Below are 14,345 nucleotides of genomic sequence, written 5' to 3' on the forward strand. Positions count from 1 at the left end.
CTGGAGTAAATATTTAATTAAAGCATTGTAATAATATTTGAAAACAATGTATGTTTATACATTTAGCAAAACACTTCTAAAGTAAGGATATCGTCAATAAAACTATCCTAGCGCATGTGCAAAACTCTCAACCAGACAACCTAAGGTACCAGAATGTGCTCAATCCACAAACATGGCAAGTACTAATCTCATTGGAAATTTTAAGATTAAACTTAACAAAGGCATATATATTAGAGATAATTGACCAATCGATAATAGAAAAAATAGCAAATTTAAAGTATGAGCATTAAGAAATAGAAGCTTATTTCAAAATTTGCTTGTTTGCGTGGTCGCTTCGACAGGAAAAATCGGGCTTTCATTCTTATAATTTCCTTAACAGTTTTTTTGTTTTATCTTATTATATGTTTTCTTTTAAATATTAATTGCTGCCATATTAGGATCAGAAAATTACGCCTGTTATTTGTATAGGACTTTAGATACCATTGTGCCACAATCGAAAAACAAATATACGACATTATCTTTATTTTTACATACTTTATGTTACTAATAAAGTCAATAATTAAATAAATATATAAATTCGAATTTAAAACAACTTTAAGCACTTTTTGTAGTGTTTAGATTTGAAAAATAGTTTTTATTTAGAATCAACAACACCACGTCTTGTTGCCTCAGGGGTCACAGGAGGGCTTATTTATTTTTGCTCGTAGTATTGGAATTGCGATTTAACGGTAAAGTCCAGTTTTGCCATCTTTTTACGTATTCAGGACTTTTTACAGTAAAAAAGTATAGTAAAGTAACAGCCTGTAAATTCCCCACTACTGAGGTAAGGCCTCCTCTTCCATTAAGGAGGGGATTTGGAACATATTCCACCACCCTGTTCCAATGCGGGTTGGTGGAATGAACACGTGGCAGAATTTCGATGAAATTAGACACATGCAGGTTTTCTCACGATGTTTGCCTTTACCGCCGAGCACGAGATGAATTAAAAACACAAATTTACCACATATATACAGTGGTGTTTGCCTGGGTTTGAACCCGCAATCATCGGTTAAGATGCACGCGTACTAACCACTGGGCCATCTCAGCTCTTTTTACGGTAATTATATTAATTTTGATGTCATTATAATTATGCCCCAGATATATTATATTGATGTATATACTTATTTCAATAAATTTCTATTGAGTCAAATTTTATTTGATTGAGTCAGAGATACGGACAATACATTACGATTTTTAATATTTAATATTTGATTAAACCAGTATTCATACGTAAATCGATTTTCATTTTAACTGTAATTAATATTCGCCATTGATATAAAATAGTAGTCTTAAAAACTTAAAGAATATTTTACATAGAAAAAAATTACACGAATAGTCACCGACTAAAGCATGTATCCTAAGAGTAATCCATCAAACGTATGCTGAGTACATTAATCGCTACTATAACTTTACGTCGAATTGTTTATACTGCTATTTATAAATGATGTAGTCTTATCTGAATGAAAAACGACTGAAAATACGAAAATAAAACCTATCCTTCAATGTATGTAGCCAAGACCTTTTGTTATTTTTTCTTTTAGTCACACAAGTATCAGATTCTTTTATAGATAAACTGAAATCACGCCAAATTTAATTTTAGAAATAATTTAATTTCTCTTACCTAGTTCTTCTAGCAGGTACTGGAAATTTCAACGGGCCAGTAGATTTTCTTCTATCTTTTACAACAGGAACCGCCAAGAGATCCTCATCGTCCGTATCAGATCCAGGGCTATCTAGATTAACTAACGCTGGTGCTGATCTTCTTCTACTCGATATAACTGTAGGTACCTCTAACATATCCCTAATTACATCACAATATTTACAGGCCGTAGCTTCGGCTATATATGCTTTAGTTATTTCATATGCATAACTTTCAAGAAAACATTTATGACAGCCCGGTACAAAATTAGGTTCAGCATCCATCGAGTCCTCACTCAATTGCTGTTTTGATAGCATTTTCTTGTCCATTTTAATTAGACTAGTGTCCAAAATTCTCTGCTGCTCTTTATTTTTATGCTCTTCTTCTTCTTCAAGCTTCTTTTGGCGTATCTCTTGTAGGCATTCAGCTTGGTCGTTATAGTATTCGATACAACGACGTTCCTTCTTGGACGGTTTCGTAGGACTTTTTTTCTTTAATTTCTTGGTACCTATGTTTACATTTAATGGTTCTATTCTCAATGATTGCATTTGCTTAATTATATGCTCTTCTATGTATGGGTGGCCATAAGACGACACTTCGTCAACGGTATTGGCAGTGATCTGATCTTTAATAGTTTTGGCACAGGCATCGTTGTCTTTGTTTCTAATAACTATTTTATCGTGTTTACCTAACTCTTTGATCTCACTATCGCCGTTAATTTTATGACCGTTTTTTTTCGAGCACTTTACAGACGATGAGTCGTCATCGAGACATGTTTCGTAGCCGTCAATTTCATGGTCAATATATAATAGAGAATTGTTATGTTCCTGGACGGAAATTCTTGTGGTTGCGTCGTAAAAACTCGCGGTTTCATCGGTGGGTGAATTTATGGATTCTTTCCAACTTTCGTCATTCTTTAATTTGTCTTTATTGATGTCACACTCCTTCCAATATTTTTCGAAGCTTATTCTCTCCAAGCCAGTTGGGGTAACGGCGAAAACCATTTCGTCTGACGTTGACAAATCTTTACTTTGTTGTTTTGATAAACATCTGTCACTCTCCGTGCCCTTTCTGTCTGCGGACTTACTCCTTATGGTTAATTCTCTAGGAGCTACAAGGACGTCATCTTCTGTTATTGTCAAATCATCTTCTTGTTCGTCTAAAGAATCATCTGATTTTGAAGATTTAAGCTCTGTTATTCCATTAACCTTTTCAGTGTCATTATTTCCAAGAGAAATAAACTTACTATTATCATTTAACGAATCTGCTTTTTTATAATCATCATAGCTTATATCTGCCAAGGCAGACAACTCTTCATCCTTTATAGAAGACTCTTCAGGCTCTAAGCAAATTTGTACAACTTCCAAACCTTCTCCGTATTCTTGCAAACATTCGTGAAAGGAATCCATTCCCGTGTGATCGTCAGACGCCAATGAATTTATGCATTCCTGGGAAAAAAAGAGGTATATTAATAATAATTTTTTGTGGTTCTATTTTTACTACTTATTTAATTTATTTTACCTTAATTTTGAATTTTTAATCTTGATGATTCAAAGGATTGTAAAATGCTCCTTGGTTTATAATTTTGATTAATAATAAAAGTGCCTTGATTTTTTAAACATTTATTTGCAGCACAAAAAAATTAAACAACATTCAGGTAAAACTATCCTTATAGCAACAAACATCAAAAATATCCACCATTTAGCAACAACAATTCTTTACAAACTATAATATACACTTATTCTAAAACAAAACAAAAAATAGGCCTTTCTATTATATTCAGAATAAACCAACAAACATTTAAACCAACTCGAAACAACGATATACGAATCCAAAAACTAAAACAAAATAAAACATAATACATAATAATAAAACGAGTTTGAAAACTCCGAATTTAACATTTGGAAGAGACATTTAAAACCCAATTCACAAAAAATCTTTATCGATACAAACATTCGAAATTAATCATTAATCTTTGAAATAGAATAAAACAGTCTTAATGTAGAAATTATTGTAAATACACGTCTTCCAAAATACTTTTCAATGTCATACTAACTAGGACGATAACGATATTACCTTTTTGGAATGTTATGCTTAGTCTTTGAGCTAAAAAGCACAAGCGCTTTGGACACTAGTAGCTAATGCTAATTATTTAAATTATTCACAGAAATATCTAGACGCATATAACATTGAGAATTGATCTAGTTCAACACAAAATACAATAAAACTAATCAACAACACAAATTGTTGTGTCGTAATAATCATTACAACAATGTTAATTTGATAATTATCATTTAGCAAACCGGTTTCACTTTACGTTTATTTTTATAGTGTTATTATAACAATAATAGCGTTTTTATATATTTTTTTATTTTGGAAGCTGTTGAACATATTTTGATAAATAACTAAAGTTGATCTACAGCAACGGATGAGTAATCTATTAGACAAATACTATTACGTAAATGTTTAAAAAATAACAAAACAAAATAGAAATAAATAATATACATAAAAATTTAATTATTTAGTAATTATATTTTCTGTGCTTAATTTCTTATTTATTAAACTTTTTTTATATTAAATGTAATGTAAATTAATTAAGTGGATTTGATAATTAAAAACAAATAACGATCCTACATTATTATTCACTACATTGCACAGTTGCGGAAACTAATTATAACCATTATAAACGTGCTTGAAGAAATTTAAATAAATAATTTTAATATAAATACAATTTAAAGTTTTTATAAATTTTCTCTCATCCAAAAATTACAGTCTTACAACAATTATTAAACACATTAATTTCTAAAATTATTATTTATTTTTTATTAATATTTTTCTATGGACATATTATTGACCGTTATGATTATTGACCGTTATTATTAATCAATTACATAAAACCTTTTTTGACTAACGTAAACTTATATCCTATGATATGTCTCAGAATTACCTGTAATATTAATATTACCATTTAAGTAAATAAATTTCTAATTGATGGTTTCCAAACCTAGCCACATATATTCATTTTTAGGCTTGGGTTTTTTAAGACTACAGATTTTTTTATTATTTCACATTCAAGTCCTTTTTTTAAGCAATAAAAAAAACCGCCTTTGCCATTCTTAATTTGATCTTAAATTTCATAATATACATACATACATTTTATACATCTTCATAACAATACTAAAAGCATTATAGCGATATAAAACTAGATTAATATCAATTCATCACATGGAAAATTTACGACTACAAAAATAAAACATACACCTTTATCCAAATAACGTGTTTTAGTGCGAGAGAGACAGAAACAGAGAAAGAATGCTAGTGGGTTATTAAATAGTACAGTCTAAAATCTAGCAGAATGAAAATTGAGCAAAATGTTTAATTACATTAAAAGGAGCACTTTTCTAGATTGACTAACTTGACCTCCAAATATCCTTATAAGAGACATACTTTATCGTCTAAAATAAAAAAAAACTTGTGCGTAAAGGGTGCTTCTGAGAGATAGAAAAGAGAGATCTAAGTCTCAATACAGAGATTCTTTGAATATTAGAGTTATATATGGCTCAAGTACACGTCCTCTTACAGTAAGAATTAAACTTGTTAAGACTACATATTTAAAGGCTATTTGAGTCTGAAGTAGTTTTGAGTGTTGAGTCTTTTCCAGGCTTGAGTCTATTAAAGACCATTAGAAAGGTATAATTCCTAAAAAAAAAAACCAAAATTAAGTCTTTTCCTAGTATCCATAAATTATTAGAAGTGCGTTGCGTACTAGCCTTAGTATGCTAATGTCATACAAGTCAATTCATTATATTTATCACACAGTCGAAATAACTTAATTAATTTGATTCTAACATTAATTATCATTAGCTCTTAATGATTATCACATTTAAAATTGACTACAACACACAAATTGCTAAATTTTACACAACCAATTATGATTACTATACTTATTTCTAAAGCTTTTTATTCATTTATTATTTGATCTGTCGTGTTATTTGTGTGATATTTATTTAGGCCAAAATGTTTCTTTAAATATAAGTTGATTTGGTTACTTTCAAAAGCAATATAAAAAATGTGACCCAGAATATACCTTGGAGTAGGATGTAATATAAACTAAGCGGATGTACAAATAGATAAAATTGTAATATGTTTTAAAACTGATTATATTAGAAGAATCAATAATATCCAAGTAATAGGTTGGGGAAAAAGTTTCTTCGTATTTTATATGAAAATTCAAAATTTTTTTTTATAGTTTATTTACATTTGACTAAAGTATGTAGGTGCCATTTTGTTCCATAACTTTTTGCCATCTTGTTGGTAGTGACATGATCCCATTGCTGTAAAAATTTTGGGGCTTCTGATCGAAAAACTGCGACAAGTGGTTTTGGCAGTCCTCTCGTGATGTTAACCTGACACTGCCTAAGGAATTCTGCAGAGACCGAAACAGATGAAAATCTGAAGGTGCAAGGTCAGGACTATACGGCGGATGCATTACTACCTCCCAGCCAAACTCTCGTAATTTTTGTTGAGTGGCTAAAGATGTGTGAGATCTAGCGTTGTCATGGTGAAAAACCACACCCCTTCTGTTGATCAATTCTGGCCGCTTTCTCTCAATTTCTTGCTTCAATCTCATCAATTGTTCGCAATACAGTTCTGAATCGATGGTCCTGCCGGGCGGTAACAGCTCATAATGAATGATGCCCTTCCAATCCCACCATACACACAGCATTACCTTGTTGCGAGTTAATCCGGGTTTTGCCACAGTCTGTGAAGCTTGACCGGCCTTTGACCACGATCTTTTTCGCACGTTCTTGTCGTATGTGATCCACTTTTCATCACCAGTCATCATATCAGCTTCTTCAAAAATGGTTCGATTTCATTACGTCGTAATAAAGAATCACAAATGAGTACACGGTTCATTAGGTTTCTTTCAGTGAGTTCACGAGGCACCCATATATCGAGCTTTTTTGTGTACCCAGCTTTATTCAAATGAGTCAAAACCGTTTTGTGGTCAATTGCCAGTTCTTCATCTACAGCGTAACTACTAATATGCCGATCTTGCCCCATTTTTTTCAAAAATGGCATCAATTTTGTCCGTAATAGGGCGACCAGAGCGAGATGCATCTTTGATATCAAAATTTCCGGCTTGAAAACGCTTAAACCAAACTTGCGCTACTCTCACAGATACTGCATTAGGTCCATAAACATCACAAATTTTTTTCGCGGCTTGAGTTGCATTTTTACCTTTTTTATAGTAAAATTTTAAAATGTATCGAATTTCTTCTTTAGATTCACTCATTTTAACAACAACAAAAACAAATGAAAATCACACAAATTCCTAATTTGAATTTGGAAGTGCCTTCTTTAAAATTAAAACTTTTTAATGATACCAAAACCAGAACCAAACCATACCAAAGCCAGATACAAATGGTATAGCCAAAGAGATTTTATTACAAGTCCATACATACTATATGCGAAAAGACTTTTTCCCCAACCTAATATTTATTGTTATGCTTGCATTTCCTATATGTATCGAGGTAAATTCTAACCAATGTCATTTAGTACGAAATTCATTACTTCATTTTCCAAAAAACGTCTATATAGTGATATGACTCAATAATATTTTTATTTTTCGAGATATTATGTACGAAGAAAATTGACCATAATCACATCAAGTAAATATTAGCTTTACATTATATACAAAATATTAAAGTATTTCATATTAATTTCATAAATATCAAAAATGGCGTAACTTCATGTGTTCCATTGTCACTTTAATCTGTTAGAAGGATTTCCTGCAATTCTAATTATAACAAATTGAAATTCAACAAAAATTTGTTCAAAAAGTTTCATCATCAGGACAACTGTTTCTTCCCCATGAAAAAATATAGTAACAGATGTTTGTGATAATAATCATGGTTAACGTTTATGTCTGACAGTGTTTAAGTTTTTTCGTCTGAAATAGATATATACATCCCTCTCTGTCACTTCATTGTTATCTCCGCTTTGATCTTCGGTGGGACTCGGAAAGGTGCGTTCTTTACATCTTGGGAGCAATGCAGTTCCAACTCCATAATATCGCGGTGCAGCGACATTATAAGACGCAGAATTTTTGTGAAGTATTCCAGTCTCTGAAAAGAGAGATGTTTAAATAGAAAAGTTATATATTTTACAACTTTGTCCCAATAAATTAACTTATAAATTCCTATTATGTCCATTAATTTTAATGACAAGTAATTAAATAATGCCATCTCTCTTTCACTAGTTGAGGTGAAGAAAGATGCAAGTAATGATATTACAAATTATCACCATTACGTAAAAAAAATACCAGCAATTAAAAAAAGCATATTTTTTAAATGATGTACAATATGTATAAATTAAACTTTGTACTTTATTAAACGTAGGTACATATTTATCTGAAGTCATTTTATTTTGTGTACCTACATATTTTTGTTCACAGGCAGTTTCGAATATAAGAATGAAAATAGTTATTTCAATTTAATGCTTCTTCAACTAATAAGAAAAAACCAAAAAAATAAACTATTAATCGATAAAGCATGCAAAACTATTTATTGTACACTAAAGGGAAAAATGTATAAATTACAAAATAAATTTCCAAACAAAAAAATTATTAAAAAAAAATCTTAGAGCGGTAGTTTCATTCCCTTTATTGTACAAAATGCATTAGAAATAGATGCATGCTTGAAGAATTCATAAATACTGCTCTAAGCGTAAAGAGAAAGCTTATAATTTAAACATGACTTACTTTTAGATTTTCCCCTCAGTGTACAATACACAACACAAACACTCATCACTTAAAACTAATAGGAAAAAAATATATTTTATTTATAAGAAGGAAATTTGTATAAATATTCATTTGAAAATGGAATTCATTTATTATTTCATCTGTAAAACCAATTTTTTTGTCTTAAGGTAAGGTATATAAAATGTACATTTTTTTACCTGACTGCTTTGTACGCTGTGTCCGTTTGCCCTTTCTCCCCCAACCACGGTGCTACAAGGTAGCGGCTTAGCTACCCCAATAGTGACGATACCTGTAATGACAACAAATATGTGTTTATAAGCTGGTCTGCATTAAAATAATTAATATAGTTAGTCAGTTGAAGGGATGTCTGTTGCTTCTCAATACATATTTACAAATTTTATTAGCTGTCTCTTAGGAGTTGATGGAAAAGTAGCCTCTCCTTTTTAGGACTTCAAGCTTGTTTTATATTCTTGTTTTATTGTTCTTGGTGGTAGGGCTTTGTGCAAGCCCGTCTGGGTAGGTACCACCCACTCATCAGTTATTCTACCGCCAAACAACAGTACTTAGTATTGTTGTGTTCCGGTCTGAAGGGTGAGTGAGCCAGTGTAACTACAGGCACAAGGGACATAACATCTTAATTCCCAAGGTTGGCGGCACATTGACGATGTAAGGAATAGTTAATAATTCTTACAGCGTTAATATCTATGGGCGATGGTGACCACTTACCATCAGGTGGCCCATATGCTCGTCCGCCAACCTATACCATAAAAAAAAAACAAAAATTCTTATCTCTAATAATTGACTCCGTTTAATTTACATTTTTAATACAGATTGTGCAATGCGATATCTAGGTACCTCTAAATAGTGGAACTGAAGCCAAGATAATTTTGAAATGTTTTTTTTATAAAGTAAAAGTAAAATAACAGCCTGTAAATTTCCCAGTGCTGAGATATACACAAGCAGGTTTCCTCACGATGTTTTCCTTCACCGCCGAGAACGATATGAATTATAAACACAAATTAAGCGCATATATATATGCACGCGTTCTACCCACTGGGCCATCTCAGCTAATTTTTTTATATTTATGTGATATTGTTGATTATTACCATTTGTTATTCTAATGAGAAAAAAAACATCTCCATATTTATAATGTCATATTAAATATGGAATTGCATTGAGATATATTAATACTTGGTATTATTGTGTTTCGGCTTGACGGTTGTTTCTAGCTCACTCATCCTGAGTGACCCAGTGTAATTAAAGACATAAGGGGATAAAAACTTAGCAGTCACCAATGCACTAACAGCATGTATAGATGAGTGGTGACCACTTACCATCATGTGGCTTATTAGTCAAATATAGGGAGCTACATTACATAAAAAAGCAAATATCAAACTCCGAAATAATTTAGATCATCGCACTCAAACTATTAAAAAAAAAAACAATCTTTTTTACTGACCGTTTCTTCAGCAGTATTAACAACACAATATTTTTCTTTAGTAATTAATTTATTCCTACCTACGAATTAAAACAGACTTATACCACGAATGTTTTTTTCACACACAACTAACAAGCTAATTGAACTCATAAAAAGTCACTTTGTGATAATTTCAGTATCGCTATCTTGTGTCATCTTATTTGGCAAATACAATTAATTCTCTAAAAACAATTTTTACAGTATGTGTTATCTCGAGATAAGTGAAGTACAATGATATAATTCTTCCTATTCTTTTCAATGTCAAGTGTTATTGAACGTTTTCGAAGCATACATTAAGACAACCATGTTTGTTTTGTCGACGATAAAAATGCAGTCTTTTTTGGAGTCTTAAGGATTTTATGCACATGGACTTATCTCAATAGGGAATTGTCAACTGTGCTGGACATATTATAGTGCACAGATGTATGTGGACTAGAATATGTCCTGCGTAGATGTAATTACTGCAAACAAGTGTAATGTCTATTTCTTATTATCACGATTTGATGGGACGGTAAATAACTTAACTTATATTTATAACTTAACATATATTTTGATTATTTTGACAAATTTCAAAGATATAATTGATAGTCAAAACAGAACTATCGTTAAATGAATAAACTTATCCAAATAAAAGTAATAATAATTGTAAATAATGCCGAAACCTTATGCCAATAAGAAAATCAGTGTATCATAATAACGAAGTGTTTAAATTAGTCAATTGCCTACTGACTCTGTTGTTGTCTACTCCTTTTTACTGTCCTGTTTGCCAAGTTATTGTATGACTAACTAACCAAGGACTATAAGTTCAATGGTGTTCATTTTGGCTTTCAAAGAGGAATTTAAATCTATTCAACAATACAAAACCGATTGGTAAATTTGATAAAACGATAAATGATTTAATATCGGTGCTGATTCTAAATTAACATGGTAATTTTTATTACAATAGTTATTTCTTTAACACGGGATATTTATCATGTTTTTTTTATTTTATGTTGAGATTCAACAAAAATTTGCTAACCCAATTATTTTTCAATGTTTTGAAAAAACATGGTAAATACCTCGTATTAAATAACTGTAATTACGTATATTTATAAGCTCTCAGTGCGTGCGTCTGACATCTCACCTCTGGGGGCGCTCTTGATGGCGTCGACGGCGACGGCTAGCTTGCAGCGCGCCACGTCACGTCCGTTGACTGACACGAGACGGTCGCCGGGCGCGAGCCGGCCGTCCGCTGCCGCCGCGCCTCCACACACCACCGAGCGCACAACGATCACCGAACTACCGGGCTCCGACGGATCCTACAATAGAAGACAGATTATTAAAGAGCCGAAATGGCCCAGTGGTTAGAAAGCATGTATTTTAATCGATGATTGCGGTTTCAAACTCAGGAAAGCATTGCTGAATATTCCTTTGTGCTTAATTTGTGTTTATAATTCATCTCGTGTATTCTACCTATCCGCAATATAACAGCGTGGTGGAATATGTTCCAAACCTTCTTCTCAAAGGTAGAGATGGCCTTAGTAATGGGAAATTCACAGGATATTGTTGTTTGTTGTTGTATTTTCACAGTTTTCAAAATATACTTTATTCAAGTAGGCTTTTACAAGCACCTTTGATTCGACATTTAATACCTTGTTTTATATTAAGTGAAGCTACCACTGTATACACTTAGTGTGATGTTCAGAATATTGTTTCTACAATGAATAGGATGCCAAACCGCTTATTGCACGGCTACAAATTCCACTAGATTATTATAATTGTTTAACTATATTATAAGCGCGAACATATGATAGTCTTTTATCAGAACTCTAAGCCAACGACCAACTAAAAACCTCGTTTCGGACGAACATCCATCTTTCTGCTTTAGTCGGCAAAGATAGACCTGTGTAATATTTGTGTTACAAATACTCGTAATTTAATAAAATATAGGTACCCAATTCTAGTACTAAATTCTAGTACAATTTGAATTAAAAAAAATGAAAAATTACGCCATTAAAGGATAAAAGAAGAGACATAGGATACAGAACAGCTAACCAAGAAAAAAATAATATATAACAGACTAAATAATCATATCTACATACGTACTGCGCTTACCAAGTAGTCCAGTATAGAAAATCCGAGACCCCTGTCTTCTTTCTGCAACTGGATGTATTCCACCTGGTCGCTCCACATCGCCAGCCCACTCAAGGGCTCTAGAGATCTAGACCTGTTACGTTCAAGGTCGTCGGAGCAGAATTCTATAAGAAAATATAAAATACTTAGACACAATAACTTCCTAATGGATAAAAGTATATAAACAATCAAGCACTTTTAAGGTTTCGCATTCTGCCTTTGTATTATTTCCTTTTGTGTCACCTACTTTATTCATGCTGGATACGAAAAAATTGGTTTCTTAATTTCATGCTGATTGCTGACAGAGAAGTGTTTGACAGTGACAATAAGTAAGATTTTTTATGTGCTTTATTGTTTATAACAATTATTCTTCTCTTGTTCCGAGGTGACGTAAAACATTTTTCGTAACCTGCATGTTTCTAATGATATTCAGCCACATACATATGTTTCCAACAACACACACTCGGAACGTACATGGTGAAAAGACTGCCTAACTTCTCAAAATCAGAGGAGCGCTATGCCCAACACTGACACAATTATGAGATGATTATTTATTATTAGAGACAACAATAAGCACAGTTCTATTTGGAGAGCACTAACTTACTTATTCGACCAACAATATTATTTGTAGTTATGAGTTCCAATTCTACTGAGTGAGTTTAATTAAAGGGATACCTTAAATTGAAATTTAAATCTGTGTGAATGGTATCGAAAGGTTCATTTTTCTTAAATTGGGATAAATATCCTTTCAAGCAAATTTACAAATCAGTGAAATTGCTATTAAAATAATAAGAATTCCTTACCATCATGATCATGTCCCGCTGACATAACCGTGGTTGCGCTACACAGAGACGCAACAGAACTCTCTGACTTAGCTTTAATTAGACGCTGCGGTGGTGCCAGCAGGTCTTGTAGACTACCGCCTATGATACCACTCTGAAAATATCAAACATATTTATCACGAATTTGAGAAAGGAGCAATGAAATATTTTTTACTTTATAATGACAATCAATTACAGACTTTTAACTAAGTTAACGATTAATTCAATATTGGAGAACGCTATACTTAAATTTTGAGCTGTACCCAATACAGTCACAGTGAACTAGAGTCTAATATCAATGTTGACTAAGTATGATCTACCATCGCAATTCAATGCCGTAAGCCATATATATTTTATAGATTTTTTATATGATAAACTATTTTTAATTTAAGAACTTTGACATGTAATTTCTTTTATTATATAATTAAATTTGGAGACAAAACTATTGATTCACATTCAAATTTGATAAGAAAGTCTTGAAGTTTTTATACCCTCGCAAAGCTATGGTCAGGTCTGTTGTGCGCGTCGCTCCGCTTGCGCACAACCACTAGCAATACGGGCGACTTCACCGCTCGCAGTCGCGTCACCACTTCGACGTGATGTGCTCCTAGTACTCGCCATCCATTTACCTTTCAAACGAAATTGAATTTTTACACATATATTTTTATCTAATTATAATTTTTATAAAGTAATTAAATATCCCTTTGCTGAAGCTAAGCCGAGATGGATCAATGGTTAACCGATGATTGCGGCTTCAAACCCAGGCAAGCACAACTGAATACTCATGTGCTTAATTTGGGTTTTGTGTGTAATTTCGTCGGTGAAGAAAAACATCGTGAGGCAATGCTTGTGTCTAATTTCATTGAAATTCTGCCACATATGTATTCCACCAACCAGCAATATTTAATATTGGAACAGCGTGGTAGAATATGTTCCAAACCTTCTCGTCAAAGGGAGAGGAGGCCTTAGCCCAGCAGAGAGAATTTTAAAGGCTGTTGTTGTTGTTGCTGAACCTTAGCTCATTTACCGCTGACCACAAAATTAAACACATTAAGAAAACACAGCGATGTTTGCCTTTGATTGAACCCGAAACATTTTATTTTAATATATGTATATCTCCTAAGCTACCAACTGAAATGAAATGAATTATATCAATTTCGATGTTTTACATTTACAGGGAGATCCGTTACTATCATTTAGAAAATTATTACCATTGAGAGGAATTTTCCGGCGATTCCGGATTAAAATATTAGCAAGTCTTGCTCACCTCTAATAGTTCGTCTCCAACTTTATAAATGCCCAATTTAGCGACGGGCCCATTCGGTGCTATAGCTCTGATGTAGTGTCTTGCTTGCACTTCTTTTCCTGCGACCACTCTCACCGTACCTTCGAGAGAGATCCCGAGACCGTTGTCTTTTTCCTTCATTATTGTGCCAACCTAAAAACACAAAGTTCAGAACCAAAGACTAGATAATAATGATTATTTTAAGACTT

General features: G+C 32.5%; 1 protein-coding gene across 1 annotated transcript in view; it reads right to left on the bottom strand.

The window, feature by feature from the left end:
* LOC124539228 overlaps window positions 1-14,345 on the bottom strand; it is a 226,231-nt gene that overhangs the window by 128,177 nt on the left and 83,709 nt on the right. Inside the window, exons 12-18 of the mRNA XM_047116525.1 lie at window positions 14,119-14,289; window positions 13,343-13,480; window positions 12,834-12,966; window positions 12,013-12,155; window positions 11,042-11,216; window positions 8,639-8,730; window positions 1,661-3,126 (exon numbers count right to left, since the gene is read on the bottom strand). Of these exons, the coding sequence (XP_046972481.1) occupies window positions 1,661-3,126; window positions 8,639-8,730; window positions 11,042-11,216; window positions 12,013-12,155; window positions 12,834-12,966; window positions 13,343-13,480; window positions 14,119-14,289 (2,318 nt within the window). The remainder of the gene's footprint in view (window positions 1-1,660; window positions 3,127-8,638; window positions 8,731-11,041; window positions 11,217-12,012; window positions 12,156-12,833; window positions 12,967-13,342; window positions 13,481-14,118; window positions 14,290-14,345) is intronic.

Source organism: Vanessa cardui, chromosome 22 (assembly GCF_905220365.1).
Source record: "Vanessa cardui chromosome 22, ilVanCard2.1, whole genome shotgun sequence".
NCBI classification, from domain to species: domain Eukaryota; kingdom Metazoa; phylum Arthropoda; class Insecta; order Lepidoptera; family Nymphalidae; genus Vanessa; species Vanessa cardui.